Source organism: Astyanax mexicanus, chromosome 11 (assembly GCF_023375975.1).
Source record: "Astyanax mexicanus isolate ESR-SI-001 chromosome 11, AstMex3_surface, whole genome shotgun sequence".
NCBI lineage: Eukaryota > Metazoa > Chordata > Actinopteri > Characiformes > Acestrorhamphidae > Astyanax > Astyanax mexicanus.
This window is the reverse complement of record NC_064418.1, coordinates 1,059,648-1,083,131: the sequence shown is the minus strand read 5'-3', so window position 1 is coordinate 1,083,131 and position 23,484 is coordinate 1,059,648. Positions and strand designations below refer to the sequence as shown.

Here is a 23,484-nt window from a genome sequence, read left to right as displayed (position 1 = left end):
GTGGAGGAGAACATGATGCCAAGATGCATGAAAAAAAAAAACCACTGTGATTAAAAACCAACCAGGATTATTCCAGCAAATATTGATTTCTGAACTCTGAACTTATAAAATGTCGTCCAATGTTCATTTTACTCAAATATATACGTTCAAACGTAAATTCACCCATAAATTAAAGTAAAGTGAATAACATTTTCGATTTTTTGTACTAATGTGTACTACTTTTCGTAAAGGACGAATAAGGACTATACTTTCAGTGGCAAATAATAAAATGATCAGGATGTATCATCAGATATTAAGGAAACATGCTGAGTTAAAGCACTGGCAGCTCTTGTCAGCAGCACTTCAGCCACTACGGTCCTTTTTTTGTAGTGTGCAGGTGCCCAATACACAACAGCAAGCGAGCGGTGCTGCAGCATGGAAGCTAACATGCAGGGCTGGTTCAGTTCAAACCTTAGCTGCTTTACAGCAGTGAGGGCAGGACATAACTGAGATCTAGATCAGGCTGCAATAAAACAGATAAAACAGCTCACTACTCAAACATATATGTGTTATATGTACTGTATATGTTATCTGCTAAACTAAGCCGTATATTACGAGGGCCTGTAAATATTATATATCATTTATAAACAGTTGTTGGTTCCAGGTGGATTAAATAACTCTGGCAGTAGGTATGTTAACAGTCATGTTTACTGCATTACCCATAACCGTGCAGTCGTCCCGGTGCAGCTCTGAGTGTGTAATATATGTTAATGTATTTATGTTAATGTATGTACAGACCCGCAGTCTCTAACACTAAACTATGTGGAAAATGTGGTGCTGTCATGCTCTGATGGCGTCAGACAGGATTTACTCTGGCGAGGTTTTTATCTTCAGCGCAGTGTAATAAACACGGCCTGAGTGAATAGTGAATTACAGCCGTGCAACAATTCATTTATTGAATTGAGAGTGTGTGTATATGTGTGTGTGTGTGTGTGTAGGTCTGGAATAGCTGCATTCCTGCAGTATTTATCAGGTTCGTCTGTTTATACAGAGCAAGAAAATTCCAAATTAGAACAACATGCAGTTTCTGATTTACATCCCTGAGAGTCTTTGCTATGTTTATGGATTTTATGTGTTTTCATAGATTTACTTTAGTTTTATACAATAAAAAGAGACAAAAAGAAACAGTTTCCAACAGTCTCTTCTCTTTAACTCTTAAAAATCCTAAAAGTTAATATATATGTCTATGTAAATAAGCTCTGTTATGATTGGCTGCTCTGTGTTGTGCTTCATTAAGGAAGCACTCTGAGTTTAAACACTGTAACTTTTATACTGTACCATACAGCTAATGTAGGCTAAATGGGAGGAGCTAAACTACTGTGAGCTGAGTGGGTGTGGCTAAACTGCTGTAGGCTGAATGGATGGAGCTAAACTTAAACTGCTGTAGGCTGAATGGGAGGAGCTAAACTACTGTGAGCTGAATGGGTGTGGCTTAAAACACTCTTTATACTGAAACATGCAGCTAATGTTAAATGTTGAATAGGTGGGGCTAAACTGCTATAGGCTGAATGGGTGTAGCCAAACTAAACTTAAACTGCTGTAGGCTGAATGGGTGGAGCTAAACTTAAACTGCTGTAGGCTGAATGGGAGGAGCTAAACTATACTAAAATGCTGTAGGCTGAATGGGTGTAGCTAAACTAAACTTAAACTGCTGTATGCTGAATGGGTGGAGCTAAATGTCTCTTTTTTCTGTCAAAAACTAACCAGTAATCTTGCGAATGTCATGCAAGTTTTATATAAAATCTTGATTATCAGGAATTATCTGTATATCGTAACAAGAATGCATTCCTTCGGGACTTTTTTTAGCGATGCAATGCTGTACATGTATCCTTCCACCAAGTAAATTTTTAATTTGATATATGATTTAAAAAAAGACCCCAAATCTTCTCCAAACTCAGGTAAACTCAGGTAACCTCTGTCTATAAACTGGTGTCTATTATCTCAGGCATCAGGCAGTGTTTTTGTTTTATAAACATTTGCTGTATTAACTCTCTGTGAGGAAGCTTTTAGAGCTTCAGACGTCTGGATCACTGATTTACCCTATTTTACTCTAACGTTATTGCACGTTATTGCGTGGTTTAGTACCGTGTGTCTCGTTATCGGTGTCCTGAGTGAAGCTGCAGGACTCGGTTGGGTTGTTGGAATCATGTGTACAGCATGTGTGAAGCTCGATCCCTCGGCTCTCTGCTCTTTGGACCGTCTCCCAGATGAGACTGTTTGGATTACGGGCGTGCTGCACCAAGCCTTATCTTAACTATGGCTCAGCCAGGGCTCAGCAAACCCCACACACACACACACAAAGTCATACACACACACACCACACACACACACCAAGGCTAATCATCCGGCCGCCGCAGCCCCGAATGACCGTGGCTTTGGAATCTCGCTTTACGGCCGTGGACTCCGGCACTTCCAGCCCTATCTCCTGCAGGAATGCAGCAGCTGCGGATGCTCGCAGCGCTACGAAACGCTGATAAGAGCTTATTAGCAGGTTGTTGATAGCTGAACACGCCTCCAGTGGTTGGTTTCTACACTGTCGTTACTGTAAAACACTGGGGCTGATGTCATGTGACACGAGGGACAGTTAATCCTTACAAAGTACCGCACGGAATGCAGGACGTTAATCTGCAGGACCTCGCCAACAGTCCCTGTCCAATTCTGATCTGGGTCTGATGATGAGCATGAAGACAGATTCACATGGCTGGACTTTTACTCTGGTAATCATTTGTTATGTAAAGTAATTTATCATCTCTTGTTTCTTTACTGTGTTGATTTTACCAAATTAAAAACCTCTGGAATATAATCAAGAGGAAGATGGATGATCACAAACCATCAAACCACCAAACTGAACTGCTTGAATTTTTACACCAGGAGTAAAGCAGCATAAAGTTATCCAAAAGCAGTGTGTAAGACTGGTGGAGGAAGAGAACGTGATGCCAAGATGCATGAAATAACCCACTATGATTGAGTTATTCAACCAAATATTGATTTCTGAACTCTTAAAACTTTTGTTATTTCAGTAATTTCTCAATAGAATTTTATTAAAGAATAAAACAACAATGATTATTTATATTTCTCAAACTTATACCTATGAATAGCAAAATCAGAGAAACTGACTCATAAGTGTTTTATTCATTTTTTTAGAGGTGTATATAGCCATTTTATTTACTACTCAAAATTCTTGTATTTTTTTTTTATGTCTCAGTTAGGGATGTGCCATATCTAATCATACCATCTCGTATGCAATAATAACATTTAATATTCATTTTGTTGCAGTGGTGTATTCTTGAAATAATTGGTTCATTTTAATTCAGTGTTTTGTCATATCGCCAAGAGTATCGTTTTTGCGAAAATACCATGAAATGGTGATATTGTAATTTTTTTTACAATATCGCCCACCCCTAATATGGCGTATTAAGTACAGCACTGTGATTTTCATTCATTAAGTTGTATTATTGAACATCAAGCTTTTCTACACTTTTAACTAGAATCAAAACCAGGGCACCGCATTTCCTTAAAAAAGGAAATTCAGAATTAGCTTTTTCTGTCTTCACAATGCCGTCATTCTCTCCGCCTCGACACACCCCGACCCGGAGATGAGCTCCTCCTTTTACGGAGCTGAAGGACATCAGTTGATTGTGAGCTGAAAGGTTAAAAGTGCTTTAAAAAGCCTCTCCTTCACTTCTAAAGCAGGGGTCGTGGTGGTGCCCTATAATTATCCCGGGGCAGGTCAGTGACACGGCGGGGTCAGTCCTGAAGCAGCTGGGCCGGGATCCCCGTTGAGCCGGACGGTGCTGTGGGGACGGTGTTGTGGCTCAGAGTTAATCTCTGCTCTGGGTTCCTGTCGCCTGATGATGGATGGGTCTGGAAAGGTGTCGGAGGTGGAGAGCTGATGCACGATTCCCTAACTCTGGTTTCCTCTTTGGGTTCTGGGAGTTAGTCTACAAAATTTAACGTTTTCTTTTATTTTGGTGTTTCTGTTTTCTTTTGTGATTCTTTTGTGCAAGGCCAAAGTTCTACACTAGTTTAGGTACCACTTTAAAATAAGACTACCTTTCTAAAGGGTTTATAAATGGTTTACAATTACATTACATTACATTACATTTGACTGACGCTTTTGTCCAAAGCAATGGTAAAGTACAAAAGTAATAGAAGTTAAAGGTAAAACATTTTTATATAGGGCCTAAAAAGGTTGAAGGGAAATAAAGGGATAGAGGAGTGAAGGAGGGGAAGAAGGAAATGAGGTAAGAAGTAGTTAGTGTGTTAGAGGTGTTAGGAGAGTAAGTGCTCTTTGAAGAGCTCTGTCTTCAGGAGTTTATTAAAGATAGTGAGAGATTCTCCTGATCTGGTAGTAGAAGGTAGTTAGTTAGAGGTGTTAGGAGAGTAGGTGCTCTTTGAAGAGCTCAGTCTTCAGGAGTTTATTAAAGATAGCGAGAGATTCTCCTGATCTGGTAGTGGAAGGTAGTTAGTTAGAGGTGTTAGGAGAGTAAGTGCTCTTTGAAGAGCTCTGTCTTCAGGAGTCTCTTAAAGATAGTGAGAGATTCTCCTGATCTGGTAGTAGAAGGTAGTTAGTTAGAGGTGTTAAGAGAGTAAGTGCTCTTTGAAGAGCTCTGTCTTCAGGAGTTTATGGAGCTGTTCTGTATCACCTTGTAGGCGATAGTAAGAGTTTTGAATTTGATGCGAGCATCAACTGGTAGCCAATGGAGCTCAATGAGCAGCGAGGTTACGTGCCCGTTTTGGCTGGTTGAAGACTAGAATTAGTTTATTAATGGTTACTAATTAGGTTGTAAATGCCTTTAAAAAAAAATCATAATCAGTTATAACACATACGTAGAAAGGGCAACAATGACCTGTTATTTGTCTGTATATTGTTGCCCTTTCTATGTATGTGTTATAACTGATTATGAATTTTTTTAAGGCATTAGGCATTAATAACCATTAATAAAATAATTTTAAACAATTTATAAACCCTTTATAAAGGTAGTCTTATTTTAAAGCGGTTTCCTTGGACTGTGGTCTTTTTTTAAACTGGTCCTTTGGGACGCTCATATAAGTAGTTTAGATGTTTTTCTCAAACCAGACTTGGAGAAAAACACACAGTGTCATCTAAAGGTCCTGAGAATCCGTTCCTAAGTGGTTCATAGCTTGGCATTGTGTCCTACGATAGTGGTTCTTGAATGGCGCCAAGACTTGAGACATTTACTGTAGGAACCTTTCCTTTTTAAACTGAATTGAGTCCAAGTCCTCGAGTCCCTCAGTGGAACTCATCTGGATGCCCGAGTTGTTTTGACCACGTTCTCGTCTAAAGTCGTGACGTCTTTGTTTTTGAGACGTTGTTTGAGACCCAGACGACTCTTTTCGCTTCTACTTCTTTCTCTTCTTCTGCTTCATCTCCTCTCGGGAGCTCTTTTCCCAAGGCCGTGTCAAGCCTCGTCTTCCCCACTCCTAATGGAGTGATATCTTCTTAAAAGGATAGGCTGTTCCACTCTTGGCTCCGTCTCGCCTTTGAAGCCGCTTGACCATTATCCTTGACACGGAGTGCACAACACCCGCTGGTACTGGATCGCAAATTAAGTCTTTAATGATAAGTTCTTTCCCAAGGTTTCACTGGGAATTTCCACTGGATTACATTGTTCCAGAAGCCTTTGAACTTGACATTGAACTTGAGCAGACTTTTTAGGTTCGGGGACTCGTAAAACTTTGGCCGTGTCCTCACTGAGCAAGTGAAGTGTCTATTAAGGGTAGGCGATATGGCTCTAAAATAATATCACGATATTTCAGGGTATTTTTGAGATAACGATATATTTGGCGATATAGGAAAACTAAAATATGAGGAATATATAATAATATATAATATAATAGGAATATAATATAATAGTATAACAGTTTAATCATAATGTGGCAAAATAAATAATATAGCATAAAATAATATAATGCAGCAAATAATATTGCAGAATATTTAGTGCATGCATATAAACTGCAAACTAAAACAATTATACAATAAATACACCTAAAGCTTCACAGTAAATAATAGACTACTTTTAAGACAGAACAGCCCTATTATCACGATATGGATTTTTAATATCATGATATTTCTGTGTCACGATATATTGTATACGATATAATATTGCCCACCCCTAGTGTCTATATGAGGAAGAAAACAGGGATTAGTGTAGGGACAGACATCATCTCTTTTATGCATCGTTTTAACGCTTGTTTGCTAACACAAGAAACCCCAACTCTTCTCCTCAGAAACACGTAAATGCTAATAATTATTTAAAAAACATTTAAAACATTATATCAATGGTGATGATTTCCTTTTTTATTTTAAGACATAAAATAAAAGGAGTAGATTCAGCAATATTCGCTAAAAGTTCGCTAAAAGTCCAAATGTTTGTGAACAGTCCTTCTGATTGATGCATTTAGTCACTACTAAGTCACACCCCTTGTTGGCACTGACAGTTTCTAGTCTATTTGCTGTGGATCGGCTACTCCCTGGAGCAGATACTGTACATTTGAACATACTGACACCATGCCACAATTGACCTGTGGAGAGGAGGAACGGTGTTCTCTGGATGTTTTATGCATCGTTTTAGCGCTTGTTCGCTAACAGAAGAAACCCCTCTTCTTCTTTCTCTGTTGATTCTTGGCTTGGTTTCTCCCGATACGGTTTCGCCGGAGCTGAAACTGCGGATCAGAGGAGGCCAATAAATCATTACGTCTGTCGCAATAAAAATCTCCTGCACCTCCTCAGCATTTAGCTTGTTAAAATTCCTCTCCGACCACTTCTGAAGCCTCACCTGTTCCTCTTGGACGGCTGTCAAATGCATGTGTAATTATAGTCCTATTGAGAATACGCTGACATACTGACGAGGGGGGTGATATTCAAAGAGAGAGACAAAGGAAGCTCTAAACACACACAGCTCACGTTATCGTATATTTTATCTTGTATATTCTATAGAAAAATGGGCTCTTTGACTGGTAACAGTAGTAGAAACCCCTTTGTTGTTATAGAGAATCCATAAATGCAAAAAAATAACTCTTTAAGTAGCCAAAGAACCATTATATATGGTATATATTGTATATATAATGGTATATAATGGTTTGATGGTTTGTTGGATTGTCATGTTTCTATAAAGAAGAATCAGTGATTGGACCAAATGTTCCCTAGAAGATCAGTCCATGCCTTTAAAAGTAGAAATGTGCCTTAAGGACAAATTTCTAGCTTTTGTCAGTTAAAATTTCAGCTAAAGTGAGTGAATTTATGGTATTCTCATAAAATTTCATCAAACTTTAGAAGGGCTTATTTTTTTACCTTTTACAAAGCAGATCTTACATTATATAACATATCTGAATTTTAGAAATTAGCTACATGCTATTTTTAGGAACATCTAAACACGTCTGTTTAAGCCCCGCCTTCTCACTGCCTCTGTTGGTCCACATGATTGATCTTTATCTGCATAAACCATTGAACCAAATTGCTGCCTATCACAGCTGTTAAATATGTGCAAATGCAAATGCTTAAAGTTGAAAAAACATTAAAACATTTATTTAAAAAACACGTTTAAGACTTCAAATGAAAGAAAATGATTTTGCAATAAACACCAATATCCAGCATGTTTAGTAATCTTAGAAACTGAGTAAATGTTTATGTATTAGGTTTAATTAATGCAGTTACATGATCTTAGAGACCAGTAAGTTATAGTTTCGAGTCTAGTCCCAATAGAATAGGACTTTTTGTAGCTAATAATGCCTAATAAAGCTCCATCCTTCCAAACTTTGGGAATAAGCTGCAGAGTTGGGGATTTGATGATAAGGAGGATTGATAACATCCCATATCTTGACCTCTCTATGGATATTGTCACTGTATACAATCAAATCTTTACAGCAATGTTGTAAAATTTGGTAGAAACCATCCCTGGACAGTATAGACAGTGTAGACTCCAACAAAATCTCTTTTTCTAGAGCACATACATGACATTGGTCCTATTATTTAGATCTACTTAAATCCTTTCAGCCTGAAAAATCCTCAGCTTATTGGACGTCTGTGCATCTCCAGTGTTTTTATAATACGCTAGTTAGCTAGCTCCTTGCTAATTGTCCACTCCGGTCTCTACTATTCCCATTTAATTCAGTGTAAAACGTTTAAAATAGCTGTAGATATCTGACACATATCTGTCACAACATTCAGGAGACTGGAGTGAGTAAGAGATTACACTCTAAACACCAGAGATCAGACCTTTAAACCCTTTGAGCTCGTGTGTGTGAACAGTGTGACAGTGGTCTTTTACAGCTGTTGGATGGGCTCTTGGGTATTTACTGTCCTCGTGAGGGTGTAGTTAATCTTTGGCTGAACTGCAGGCGGTGATTTCTCTGTGAACACTGGCGTGACGGTGAGCAGATATCTGCCGCTTCTGCTGGGCGGCTTCCAGTCCACTCTTCTTATTCTTCTTACAACGTTTTTCTCTGAATTAATGAGCAATTTGAAGCTTCTAATGGTTCACGTCATCATATCCTTATAGCAGCCTCCAATGAGAAACACTGTATTAGAGCTTAGATTCGTTTTTAATGCTATTTTTAATTTATATTAAGCTATGGCGTGATAATCACAATATAGTACATAACCAATTAAACTGTGTTTTAAATAAATAAATACATTTTTAAACAAGAATATTATAATCACGCCAGCTCCTTCACTTATCCATGCATTTCCTTATTGCTGTTTTATATGTTTTGTCCTTAGGCTATATTCGTAAAATAAAAGGAAATATTTGTTTAGAAAGTGTTTAATATTCTTAAACATTGTGATTTACAGAATATTAGAGAAGACAAAAGTCATTGTAAATAATCATATATATATATATATATATATATAATAAGTGTAATTGTTGTTTTATGTGTTTTGTGCTAAGGCTATATGTTTAAAATAAAAAGAAATGTTTGTTCAGAAAGTGTTTTATATTCTTAAACATTGTTAATTATATTAGCATACACAGGGAAATCGCTTCACATTGCTAAAAACTGTTCTTAAGTAATAGGTCTATGCTTCTTCAGTGTTGCAATGTTAAATAACATCATTCTAAACAAATTTTGCTCATTTAAACAGCCAAAAAATGTTTTTTTTTTAAAGCCTAGTTTTAACACTCTACTTACACTACTTACTTAAAAAATGTCTTGTTTAAATCAGGCTCGGGCTCACAAAAACAGTTTATGGGTCGGTTTGGGTCGGGCTCGGGCTGGGTCAGGCCGGGTTTTTTGGGCCTGATCTAAGCTCTACACTGTATGGCAATGTATTGCAGTTACACACATGAAGACACATATTGGTATTGGTTTAATTTGAGTTTTTTTATAATTTTAGGTTCATAGTTTTGGCTGGTAAATGGATTGACATGGTCTCTAAGCTTGGGGAGGCTAGTTATGGTTTTGCAGGTCAGGCTGGTTGAACTGGTTGAGGATGTTGGTATAGTATATTTTATAACATTAAACCTTCTTTTCTTTTTCTCTACAGGGTAACGGATCTTTGGTATGGTGTCAGAATCACAAGCAGTGCTCTAAGGTAAGGATCTCTATGGTAGAATCACATTTCATTGTAATGTAGACGGTTCTATGTTTGACTATCAACCTGACAGTTATGTACAGCTCTGGAAACATATAAGAGAGCATTTAAAAATGATGAGTTTCTTTGATTTTAGCAAATTGAAAACCTCTGGAATATAATCAAGAGGAAGATGGATGATCACAAACCATCAAACCACCAAACTGAACTGCTTGAATTTTTACACCAGGAGTAAAGCAGCATAAAGTTATCCAAAAGCAGTGTGTAAGACTGGTGGAGAAAGAGAACATGATGCCAAGATGCATGAAAAAAAAACTGTGATTAAAAACCAACCAGGGTTATTCCACCAAATATGGATTATTTCTGAACTCTTAAAACTTTATAAATATATTTTACAGCAGTAAAAATATGCACAACCCTCCAACTCCTCTACAGAAGTATGGATATATCAATATATCGATAAATTGTATAGTTTTGATCTGATTGTATCGATACATGCCATCAAATATCGATGTTTTTACTGAAACATAGGCGAGCTGATCTTCTTAAAACCTGCCTCCCAATTCGACGTACTAAAGTTACTGCCTTATTATCAAATTCTGTGAAAATGATCCAATAAATAAAAAATGGTATTCCTGTTATTTGCTTATTTATTTATTTTAGTATTTTATTCTCCAGTAACACTGATGCAGTGAAGTATCGTAGAGAATTTTCTTGCAGTACAGGATGTAGAGTATCACTGTATCGTATAATATTACAGTATTGTGAAATCATCATTATCGTGAGCAATGCATCGTGATAGTATCATGTCTGGAGCATCATTAACACCAGTAAACACCTATTAAACGTATTACACCTGTCTGCTGGAAGAACAGCCACCAGAGGGCCTGCAGAAAAACAGGTTAATAAAAAACACACCTGCACGTGAGTGCTTGGCTCTGTTGAGCGTGGGTTTGGTGACAGATGTGAGGACTGAAGGACGTTGAGTAGCCGAGGTTTTTGAGAGTCGTGGTGTTTTTTTTTGTGCAGTAGCTGCAGCAGAAGCACTGCAGGGTTTCTCACGCGGTGTGTTTAAGGTCACGCACATGGCAGAGCTCTCACAGCTCTCCGTCAGCACGGCTTTTAGTGGAGTAAACCTCTCGCGCTGGTGAACAGGCTGGTGAGCGGCGGGTGCTGACGGCCGGGGCTTTGTTCTGACAGTAGTGGATCTGCTGTGGCAGAGCCCGGCTTGTTTATTTTGACGGAGTCGGTGGCTGGAGGCGAGCCGGGGTCTGGAGCGTAAACAGAGCGCGAGAGCAGCAGCTTTCTCTCAGTGTTGACATTGAGTCACGCCGCCGTCGCGCCGGTTTGCTTTCCGCTGTGAGTGTTTTTTTCTGTTTAATATTGGATCAGCTTGTCTGTGAGATCCTGTTTTCCTTCAGGTGACGACAAATTACACTTCACTCACGCCTGTCTGTCACTGCCCACGGATACACCAGCCAATCAGAGGCCTGGAAACAACCTGCTGCATGTTCAAAACACAGTATGAGTTCATTATATACAACAGAGACAGAAACACCTACATCATGCTTCTACTGACTGGCCAATTTATTAGAAACACCTACTTTGTACTTTGATTTCCTGTCCATTTCCTTGAAAACACCTACTTTGTGCTTCCTCTCACTGGCCACTTTATTAGAAACCCTTACTTTGTACTTCCAGTCACGGGCCACATTAATGGAAACACCTACCTTGTTCTTTCAGTAACTAGCTGCTTTATTAGAAACCCTTATTACATCTTATTTGAATGTTCCTTTTTATCTTTAATTTTACAGTTTTTTTCTCTCCATTTTTCCTTTTTTAATAGTGTTTTGATTGCCTTTTTCTATGTACAGCACTTTGAGCTGCATTTTAATGTATGAAAGGTGCTATATAAATAAAGCTTATTATTATTATTATTATTATTATTATTATTATGTTTTGTTTCCACTCACTGGCCACTTTATTTAAAACACTTACTTTGTACTTTGAATTACTCTCCACTTTATTAGAAACTATAGTCTTGTGCCTTCACCTCTGGCCATTTTATAAGAAACACTTATCTTATGTATCCATTCACTGGCCACTTTATTAGAAACACCTACCTAACCTTCTGCTTCCACTTACTTTGGCCACTTTGTTAGAAACACCTATTTCATCCTTCCACTTACACTGGCCACTTTATTGGAAACACCCACCTTATAGTTTCACTCACTGTCCACTTTATTAGAAACACCTACCTTGTACTTACACTAACCGGCCACTTTATTAGAAACACCTTATCTTGTTGTTAGAATCACAGGCCACTTTATTGGAAACACTTACCTTATGTTTCCACTTATTGGCCACTTTATTAGAAACCCTTATGTTGTGGCTCCAATAACTGGCCACTTTATTAGAAACACCTACCTTGTACTTCCAGTGACTGGCCACTTTATTAGAAACACATTATCTTCTTATTCCAATCACAGGCCATTTTAATGGAAACACCCACCTTGTACTTGCACTCTCTGGCCACTTTATTAGAAACACCTACCTTATGCTTCCACTCACTCTGACCACTTTATTAGAAATGCATCACTTTGTAGTTTCAATCACTGGTCACTTTATTGGAAACACCTACTTTATCCTTCCACTCACTCTGGCCACTTTATTGGAAACACCCATCTTATAGTTCCACTCACTGTCCACTTCATTAGAAACACATACCTTGTACTTACACTAACCGGCCACTTTATAAGAAACACCTACCTTATGTTTCCACTTATTGGCCACTTTATTAGAAACCCTTATGTTGTGGCTCCAATAACTGGCCACTTTATTAGAAACACCTACCTTGTACTTCCAGTGACTGGCCACTTTATTAGAAACGCGTTATCTTCTTATTCCAATAACAGGCCATTTTAATGGAAACACCTACCTCATGCTTCCACTATCTGGCCACTTTATTAGAAACACCTGACTTCATAGTTCCAATAACTGGCCACTTACGTTCTTGTACCTTCCTTTGTGCTTTGATTTACTGTCCAGTTTATTAGAAACACCTTTGTTGTGCTTCTACTCACTGTGCACAAATACTTTAGATGTTCTACAACCTCAAAGAGCTATGAGGGAGGTGTTTCTGATAAAGTGGCCACCCTTCATAATATATATGTCTTTAACGCAGCAGTCAGTTTACATTAGAAGTTGTTTCTGAGTTTGGGAGCTGAGGGAAAGTGAGCTCTGCAGCAGCTCAGTAAACAGCAGAGCTGTAATGAATTTCCTCCTCAGGTCTGAGATAATGAGGTTGTCAGAGGGGCTTCAAACAGGAGATAAAGTGCACTTTTAAAGCCAGCCTCCTTTATTTTCCTTATAATACACCAGAGGATGTTCCTTTCTGGAGCTGGAACAGCACTGTCCTCATCCATTCATCACTCTCTCTCTCTCTCTCTCTTTCTCTCTTTCTTTCTCTCCTCTGTTTGTAAAGGCTCACCCTGTTTGCGTGTGTAATTCTAGAATTTTCCATTTATAATCTTCTTCCTGGATGTTTCTGAAACACCTTGGCCCTAAAACAGACTGCCATCAGTCTTCCCAAACTGCCGTTGGCCAGATCCTTAGTTCCGCCCTTCCGTGTTTCCAGTGGTGGAACTTCCCAGGCGAACAGGGAGCGCTTCATAAATAGTTAATCTCTGAAAATAGTCTTTATTGTGGAAACTGGGTTTCAGGGGGCTGTCAGTCAAAAAACACCCTGGAGGAACCAGGACTCAAAAGGAGAACCTCCCTAACTTATATATATATATACAGTTGTGGTCAAAAGTTTACATACACTTGTAAAAAAACATAATGTTATGGCTGTCTTGAGTTTTCAATAAGTTCTACAACTCTTATTTTTCTGTGATAGAGTGATCGGAACACATACATGTTTGTCACAAAAAACAGTCATAAAATTTGGTTCTTTCATAAATTTATTATGGGTCTGCTGAAAATGTCACCAAATCTGCTGGGTCAAAAATATACATACAGCAACAAAATTTGTCAATTTTGGTGATGTAGCGAGTTGTGTCAATCAAATTAGCTTCATGTCATGGCCTCTTCACCTCTTGTAAGTGATTCTGATTGACTACAGCTGTTGACTTCTCATGAGCCCATTTAAATAGGGCTCATTTGACCCAGTGATTAGACTCAGCTACAAAAGCTACAATGGGAAAGTCAAAGGAACTCAGTGTGGATCTGAAAAAGCGAATTACTGACTTGAACAAGTCAGGGAAGTCACTTGGAGCCATTTCAAAGCAGCTACAGGTCCCAAGAGCAACTGTGCAGACAATTATACGCAAGTATAAAGTGCATGGAACAGTTGTGTCACTGCCACGATCAGGAAGAAAACGCAAGCCATCACATGCTGCCGAGAGGAGATTGGTCAGGATGGTCAAGAGTCAACCAAGAATCACCAAGAAGCAGGTCTGCAAGGATTTGGAAGCTGATGGAACACAGGTGTCAGTCTCCACAGTCAAGCGTGTTTTACATCGCCATGGACTGAGAGGCTGCCGTGCAAGAAAGAAGCCCTTGCTCCAGAAAAGGCACCTTAAGACTCGGCTGAAGTTTGCTGCTGATCACATGGACAAAGATAAAACCTTCTGGAGGAAAGTTCTCTGGTCAGACGAAACAAAAATTGAGCTGTTTGGCCACAACACCCAGCAATATGTTTGGAGGAGAAAAGGTGAGGCCTTTAATCCCAGGAACACCATGCCTACTGTCAAGCATGGTGGTGGTAGTATTATGCTCTGGGGATGTTTTGCTGCCAGTGGAACTGGTTCTTTGGAGAAAGTAAATGGGATAATGAAGAAGGAGGATTACCTCCAAATTCTGCAGGAAAACTTAAAACCATCAGCCCGAAGGTTGGGTCTTGGGCGCAGTTGGGTGTTCCAACAAGACAATGACCCAAAACACACATCAAAAGTGGTAAAGGAATGGCTAAACCAGGCTAGAATTAAGGTTTTAGAATGGCCTTCCCAAAGTCCTGACTTAAACCCCATTGAGAACATGTGGACAGTGCTAAAGAAACGGGTTCATGCAAGAAAACCATCACATTTAGCTGAACTGCACCAATTCTGTCAAGAAGAGTGGTCAAACATTCGACCTGAAGCTTGCCAGGAGCTTGTGGATGGCTACCAAAAGCGCCTAGTTGCCGTGAAAATGGCCAAGGGACATGTAACCAAATACTAATGTTGCTGTATGTATATTTTTGACCCAGCAGATTTGGTGACATTTTCAGCAGACCCATAATAAATTTATGAAAGAACCAAATTTTATGACTGTTTTTTGTGACAAACATGTATGTGTTCCGATCACTCTATCACAGAAAAATAAGAGTTGTAGAACTTATTGAAAACTCAAGACAGCCATAACATTATGTTTTTTTACAAGTGTATGTAAACTTTTGACCACAACTGTATATATACTGTATATCATTGTAGCCGCTGGAGTCTGGAGATCAGCTGTGCTAGAATAGTTAAATACTTGGTCATTCTATTGGATAAACTAAACCCAAATCAAACTCAAATGAATATACAGTACACTTATTGACAACACCAAAAAGTAGCTTATGGGAAAAACAATAAATGTACAATTAAAAGGCCTGGATATAAGATAAGATATGGTCAGGCATGGGTAAACTTTTTTAACCCTTTAAAGACAAGACTGAAACTGAAGAGAGCTTGCATAATTTGTGTTGGGTTTAAGTTGGGTTTGAGTTGAGTTTGAGTTTAGTTTGAATTAAGTTTAGGTTGAGTTTGCGTTGAGTTTGAGTTGAGTTTGAGTTGAGTTTGAGTTGAGATGGGTTTAGTTTGAGTTGAGTTGTAGTTGAGTTTAAAGGGTTTGTTGTTTTTGGTTGTTAATAATGAGGATTGTTCTCTAGAGGCTCTTTGTGTGGTGTTTGGATAGCGGGTTAGCGATCGCCTCGTAATGAACTGAAGTGTTTGGAAAGACGTTGAAGCGTAAAAAAGAGAAAGAGTTTAAACTGTGTCTCCACCTTTTGTTCTACGTTACAGTGAGTGTGTGTGTGAGTGTGTGTGTGAGTGTGTGAGTGTGTGTGTGTGTGTGTGTGTGTGTGTGAATAGCTCAGCAGCCAGCGCTAAGTCTTTTCACTTCACTCAGATTCCGAACAAGTCAAACAGCTCAGCTCTAGTAATGGATTGAGCAAACCCCCGACACACACACACACACACACACTCACACACACACCACACACACTCACACACACTGAGAACCACTGCTGATACAGTTCCTTTCGACCCTTCATGGGGTCTCGGCTTCGACAAAAGCTGCACACACACCGGTTAATTATTTAAACAAAGACAGACTGACCTCGCCGGTCCATCAGCACTTTCAGAAATAAAAGCCTCGGCTGTTTTCATTTCCAGTTTGGGGGAAGGCGGTGGTGACGGCGTTTGTGGCGGTTGAGCTGGTGGTGGTGGAGATGGTGGAGGAGCTGGTGGTGGTGGAGATGGTGGTGGAGGGGGGTAATGTTGACCATCCTCTCCAGAATGTCATTCACTGGCTCAATTCGACTCCACTGCCATTAGCATCCAGTTGTTATGGTAATTAACCTCTCTCGCCCGGACTTGGCCTGTCACACAGCGCGAGAGGATGTGCTGGCCTTCATTAGCATGCTGTAGCCCCAGCGTCGGCCTCCATTCAGACCCGGCCACGCCAGGAGGCCGGCGTGCCAGAACACCACAATGCTGAGGCCCTTTATCCTGGACTTTTTTGTCATTTTGGTTCTTTATCTCTACAACGACCTCCTTCACCAGAGAGAGAGAGAGAGTGAGAGAGAGAGAGAGAAAGCCCTGGCCGTCACTTCTCTCTGAGCATTTCACAAATTCTAGTATGTTTGGGTTAATTTTTGGGATTTTTGTGAATGCATTCTGCTCATGTTCGTGGCCTAAGACTTTTTATAATGGCTTTTAGGTTAGTATTTATTCAGTAAATAATTTTGCGGAGAATTAAAAAAAGAAAAATAATGGAGGACTAGAGTGCCAGATCATTCTGTGAACTTTGGCAAAAAGTGCAGCCCAAATGTAGAGTTTCCACATTATATTTTTACACTTTTCACACAAATAGAAAGTAATGCTGAAATATGGTGCCGTATCACCCACCCCTAATTATCACTTCAGGGTTCTACTTTTATACTGTTTTTAGCAAAAAAACTACTACTACTTTATACTTTGCTAGTGCATTATTAGTATCATGACTTCTGTTACAAATCTGATACAATTCTTGTATTTTCTAATATCTCAGTTAGGGGTGTGCCATATCATATCCTATGGTGCTTCTTTGGGAAAACGGCCAAACAGGTAATGAAACAAGTGATTATGTGCTTAAATTAAAGGCAGTTAGACTTAACAGCCATCTACTAAAATTGCTAAAGAACCAGCAGTCCTTGATCACACCCAGTTAATATCAGCAAGACCTTGTCAAATAGTTCATTTGTTTGATCAGGTGTGCTCTAAAACCATCTGAAACCAAGCAAAGCTTAAGAGCATGCACATTTCAGTTAGGTATGCATCAATATAATTAGTAGTGCAATGCATGTCACATTCTATAAACATTTTTATACTTTTCCAAAAAAACATATTTAAGAAAGAATGTATGCTTAAATAAAAAATAGAGATTAGTTTTACTCTATGGATGCATGTTAATGTGGGCATCTTTGTGCTGGAGCTCAGTCAGTGGGAGTAACTTCAGTACTTCACATGCATACCCTCTATTGGAACATAATTCTGGATGTTAATTTTATTATTAAAACCTCAGTTTGGATGTTCTACAGCTTCTCAGACAGGTTAGACTTGTGTGCAGCAGTTTATCATCTAGTTTTATGTGCTTTGCTTTTGGAAGATCTCAAGGTGAACATGTCCAGCAGATTAGAACCATCTCTTACTTATTTTTCTGTAAGTAAATGTGATTTATTTTAGGGGTAGCATTGATTCCATATTTCTTTAAACATGTTTTGGCTGCAGCCGCAGTCTGAGGTAAGAGGAGACTCATGTATTCTGTGATTTGACTTGCAGATCGAGACACCGAGACACTGCCTGCCCGGTTACGTTATGCTGACGGACCAAAATTGATGTTCTCCATTAAGTTAAAGAATGGACACACAAGTCCATAGCACTCATTACACAGCAGAACCGAACCCCTCCTTTCATCTGTGATCAGCCTCCTCCTCCTCCGTCCACAGGAACAGAAAGACTCCAGCTCTGCTTTCTCTTTCATTCGCTTCCCAAGGTCTCGCTGCGCTCGCCAGCAGAAAAGGCTTTTTCAGTCCAGCAGTGCTGCTGCCTGTGGACGTGCTGTTTTAATTGCATTGAGGAAAGCCACGGCCAGGCGTCCCTTTCTGACGCCGTCTTTTGACTGAAGCCGGGCTATTGAGGAAAGAATCCCTGTTGCAGAACAAACACTGGAGTTTTTTCTGCTCTGCCTTTCAGACACACTTACGGATCCCGACCCTTTCAGAGTTTCAGAGTGAAGGTGAAAGCACTCGGCTGAGTAAAAGAACATGGGAATGAAGCCACACTGCCAGCTCCCAGGCAGCTTAGAGTGGCCAATCAGCATCCAAAGCCCAGATTCCAGATATAAATCTAAAGTAGGGGCTAACATACACCCCTGTGGAACCCCACATAGTTTTCCAAAAGTACATATTTGAAATATGGCTTAACAAAACCACTGTGAAACGCCGTGTAGTTTTCTAGAACTTGTACTGATTCCAGATACAAATCTAAAACAGGGCCTAACACACACCCCTGTGGAACCCCACACAGTTTTACAAAATTTAAAACTGGTAAGGATTTCAGATACAAATCTCAAACAGGGTCTAACATGCAACTCTGTGCAACTTCACATAAGCCCCTGTGGAACCCCATCATTTTATAGAACGTGTACTGATTTCAGATGCAAATCTGAAATAGGGCCTAACATAAATCCTTGTGGAACCCTACATATTTTTCCAAAAGTACATATCTGAAATAGGATCTAACATATACCGCTGTGGAACCTCACAATTTCCTAGAACTCATACTGATTTCAGATACAAATCTGAAATAGGGCCTAACATACACCCCTGTGGAACTCCACATAGTTTACTAGAACTCATACTGATTTCAGATACGAATCTGAAATAGGGCCTAACATACACCCCTGTGGAACTCCACATAGGTTTCCAAAAGAATATATCTGAAACAGGGCCTATCATACAGCCCTGTGGAACCCCAAATCGTTCACTAGAACTCGTACTGCTTTCAGATACAAATATTATATCAGACCAAGTTTTCTATAACTTTACTAATTTTAGATATAAATCTGAAACAGGGCCTAATATACACCCCTGTGGGACTCCATAAAGTTTCTAGAACTTGTATTGCTTTCAGATCCAGATCTGAAACAGGGCCCAACATACATCCCTGTGGAACCCCACAAATCTATCTATCCACTACCGATACTGAAGAGATTTTCGCTTTGTCTTCAACTGACTGTGCACTATATATGTATATATATATAAACATATAAATGTTGTGTTGTTAAAATCTAATCCTAAACCTAACCATATTGTTGCAGATAAGCGACAAGGTTTCTCCATACTTCCAGCTCCCATGCAGCTTAGAATGGCCAATCAGCATCCTTCTAAAATGCTTTTTCAGTAGAGGAAGGTCCAGAAAATCTTCTAGCTCTTCACTCTTCATTTTTAACTGAAAACAAACACACCCCACATCAGGAGGAGTGTGAAAGTGTGTGTGTTGGGAAGGGCTAAATTCCTTCCTGGCCGGCAGTGTTGAGCCGCATGTCATGCTGATTCTCCACGGCCGCTGTGTGGTCATCGTTTTCCCCTGGATTTACTGAGAGAAAGAGCAGACGCTGGAGGAGAGGGAGGGTGTTGGTTTTTATTGGAGGCCCTGTCTCTGGTAGCTGCATCTGCCAGGAAGCACTGAAGCACTTCAAAGCCCCTTTTGGTGGCTCTCAAGCAGCACCTCACCCAAGGTGAGTGTGAGCGAGACGGCCATCAATTCAGCTTTAAACCGGTGCTTCAGCAAATCAGCTCAGACTGCAGGATTAGTGTTGGAGGTCAATTGAGTCTTTTTGTTTTTACGTCTTTTTCTTTGTTCTTTTTTAGATTTTTTTTGTCTCTCTTTTGTCTCTTATCACAGTTGTCATTCTATGTTATTTTTATGCCTGATTTTCAACAAAGCAGATATAGCATAGAATGTACGTTGGCTATGCTTAGATAAATACTTGTTATAGTGTCTAAGAGCATTTTCACACCAGCACTATTTGGTCTGGTTAGAACGGTTCTATTGGGCAGGTGTAAAAACAGTAATCGCACTCGGTCCGGATCAAATAAGCCGGATCAAGGTGATTTAGGTCTGGTCCCAAATGAACTCTGGAGTGGTTCGCTTGGGGTGAAAACGTGACCCGGTCTCGATCTGACCCAGATATCAAATATACTCATTTTATTTGAGCTAAACTGCTGATAAGACACCGTTTAATCTGATATTTTATCTATATAACGCTAATTACCACAGCTAACGACAAAAACTCTCTCTGCTGCTCCATGCTGTTTAAACACTGAGCACAGTATGTGCTGTGTTCACTGCTCACAGCAGCACAACTCCGTTTACTACCTGTACATCTGCGCTGCACGCCCTGTTGAAAACGCTGTGTTTAAAAGTACAGCAAGACATTTTCAGTGTTCTGTATTAAAGTGCAAAGATATACACACTGGAACACAGAATCTTCTCAGTATATTTACTATATTTACCTAAATCTCGTCCTAATGCTACAAATAATTACCTACGACTACTGATACTTAATATCAATATCCGTGGTTAATCTTTAAAGATGGGTTGATAGTAATAGATATAATAGAACAGAATTTATTTTATGACTTATATGCAGGGCAGTGGTGGCTAGAGTGGTTAGAGCAGCAGTCCATTGTTGACAAGGTTGTAGGTTTAATATTCAAACTCTACAATCTTGTCTTGTCAGGTCTTGTCTTGTCTTGTATATTATTTTGTAACTTTGTTGTAAACGTTTATACTCATTTAGTTTAAGTTGCTTTGCTGTTTTAGTTCAAAATTCATATTTTAGTTATTGATCAGATACAGTGTCCAACATACACCCCTGTAAACCCTTGATATAGTTTTCCAAACTAGTTCAGATTTCAGATACTTATCTGATAAAAAAGTCCAAAAAATACACCCTTGTGCTTTCTAAAACTGGCACTGATTTCAGGCTGATGGGCTGATGTACCAGAGTGATGTACCCATCATGGTTTTCTAGTGGGAATCCATTTTATATTTTACTGAGACTGATGTTTTGTCTTCGAAAACTTTCCACAAAACCTAAACCTAATCCTAATGCTACAAGTAATCACATATGACTACTGATACTTAATATCAACATCTGTTGGCCATCTATAAAGGTGTGTAGATAGTAATAGATATAATAGAACATAATGCTATATTTTAAGACTTATAGGGCAGTGGTGTCTTAGTGGTTAGAGCACCAGTCCATTGATGACAAGACCTTGCAATCTTGGCTTATCTTGTATGTTCTTCTGTGACCTTTTTTAATATGTTTATACTCATTTAATTGAAGTACCACCACTGTTTTACTTCACAATTTAAATTTCAGCTATTGATCAGATACAGTGCCCAACAAAAACGCCCCGTAGAAATCATCAGAGTTTTCTCTTCGAAGGACATTAAGGAAATTAGATGCATTGGTTCTTCTGAGCGAGTCAGCGAGTTTATTCGTTTTCTGATAATCTCTGCCATTTGTGGCGATGTGTGTATTCTCGGGTGTGAGTGTTTTAAGTATGTGTGTGTGTGTTCTGGCCCCTACCCCTCTCCGTATGGCCTGTTTTGTGGTGCTTCCTGCCACCCACCACGGTGAGTAATGAGACAGGAGCCCCATCCCTCCCCCTCCACACTATCACTGCTAACAGCCGTGTCCCCATCACGTCCTCTCCCGCTGGGTCTGACCAACCCACAGACAGAAGCCCCTAAAACCCGCCCACCCACCAGCACACACACACACATATAAACACACTCAAACAGGTCATTGTGCATGCTTTAACCACCACATGGCAAACCAGACCCAGACCAAACCCTCTGCTAGAAATCTCCACCAAGCTGTTAATTCCTTTCCACGCCCAAAAATAACATCTCTGCTTTTCTCGCCGCCTGTGTGCTTATTACATGCACATCTGCAGTCGTAACCAGACACCCAGGCGCGCCGGTTTTGCGTTCGGCATTAGTACGGCTCGCCCAATAGGAGCCCATTCGCCCGTTCCCCATTATCCACACTTTAAATTAGCAGCGATTAAGAAACAATCACATTTTGATTTCTTAATCACTGTCTGATCCCTTTCTGTGTCAGATAACGGTTGGTGCTTTAATTTCTTGGCTGGAACGATGGGTGCGATGTAATCAGAAAAGCTCGCAAAATCCTCTTTAAGTCGCGGCAGCCTGGATCGAAGGCTGCGGGATTCTCTGCCTCTTACAAGCTGGCTGATGGGAATGAGATTGACCCGGTTCTGCTTTGGTTTGGTTTGTCCTCAATTTCTGCAGTGAATTTATTTACATCCATTTCTTCATCTGAGTGAGTTGGGCTGAATCCTGCAGTTGCGACTCACTTGTCAGGCTTTCTTCAGATGATTAATTGCGGATTACTTTTGCAACACCCACATCAATCACTGATTTACCACCCAGCGCTTGTTAACTTGGCAATCCCTGGAATGCACCAAGACCCAGCGAGTGCCGCAGGTTATCACCAGCCTCGCATTCGTCTGATCAGTCTGTCAGGAGTGTCATAAGAAGCACTAAGACCTCATCTATCTCCAATCAGGCGGCCATTCGTTCATCCAGGACTAATCTGCCGATAAGTCCTAGTCCAATCCTCTCTGGACAGAAACCCTGAGCTCTCTCTCTGCTTGCTTCGCTGGCTTCCCTGCTGATTAAAACTCTTGGGGAAAGTCTTAAGATGATCCACATCTGCGGTCTCTATGGGTTTCTTTTTTGCATCAGTGTGCCATGGCTGAATACAGTTTGGGATAAGAAGTGGAGGTCATTAGTGTCTTATGGGAAAGGACTTTTTCTGTACAGAAATCGTAGGGAGTCCCTCTCAGAAAACATAAGTTTGGGTGTGTTACAAGTAGTCAATCAATCAACCAACCAACCAACAAACAAATCAATCAATCAATCAATCAATCAATCAATCAATCAATCAATCAATCAATCAATCAATCAATCAATCAATCAACCAACCAACCAACCAGCCAACCAACCAACCAACCCACCAATCAATTAACTAACCAACCAACCAACCAACCAACCAATCATTCAATCAATTGTTTGTGTTTATTCCATGACAACATCAACACCTTATAGCTCAAATAAAAGGTGTTTCTGGTCCATATTTTGCTGGTGCTTCTTTCAGACCCTTCTATTGATATATTACTGTGATGGTGGACCATTCTCTTATGGTTTAATGGTTTTAAGAGTTGTCAGTACCTATAAACTAACCAATAAGGAGGGCTAGTCCTCTTCTTCAGACATACATTTCAGTTTCCAGGCCTGCAAACTGGATTCAACTTCCAGAGTAGAAAATCAACAGGTGGACTGAAATCTATAAAGAGGTGTTTCTAATGATTTATTAGTTTGTCACTGTTGTTTTCTGGTCTGGTTTAGATGATTGTGAAAGGTGAATGGTACGAACTCTAAAAAATCGAAATATCTCTAAGCATTTATTTATTCCTTAAGGACATTCCCTATTCAAATAAACATGTTAAAAGTCATGTAGTCATTCCAGGCCTATAGAAGTGGAGAGCTGGAGCTGCGGTTTGG

General features: G+C 39.7%; 1 protein-coding gene across 1 annotated transcript in view; it reads left to right on the top strand.

Annotated features, from left to right (window-relative positions):
• Positions 1-23,484, top strand: part of LOC103041560 (anosmin-1) — a 69,161-nt gene that overhangs the window by 5,554 nt on the left and 40,123 nt on the right. Inside the window, exon 2 of the mRNA XM_022665630.2 lies at positions 9,548-9,595. Within this exon, the coding sequence (XP_022521351.2) occupies positions 9,548-9,595 (48 nt within the window). The remainder of the gene's footprint in view (positions 1-9,547; positions 9,596-23,484) is intronic.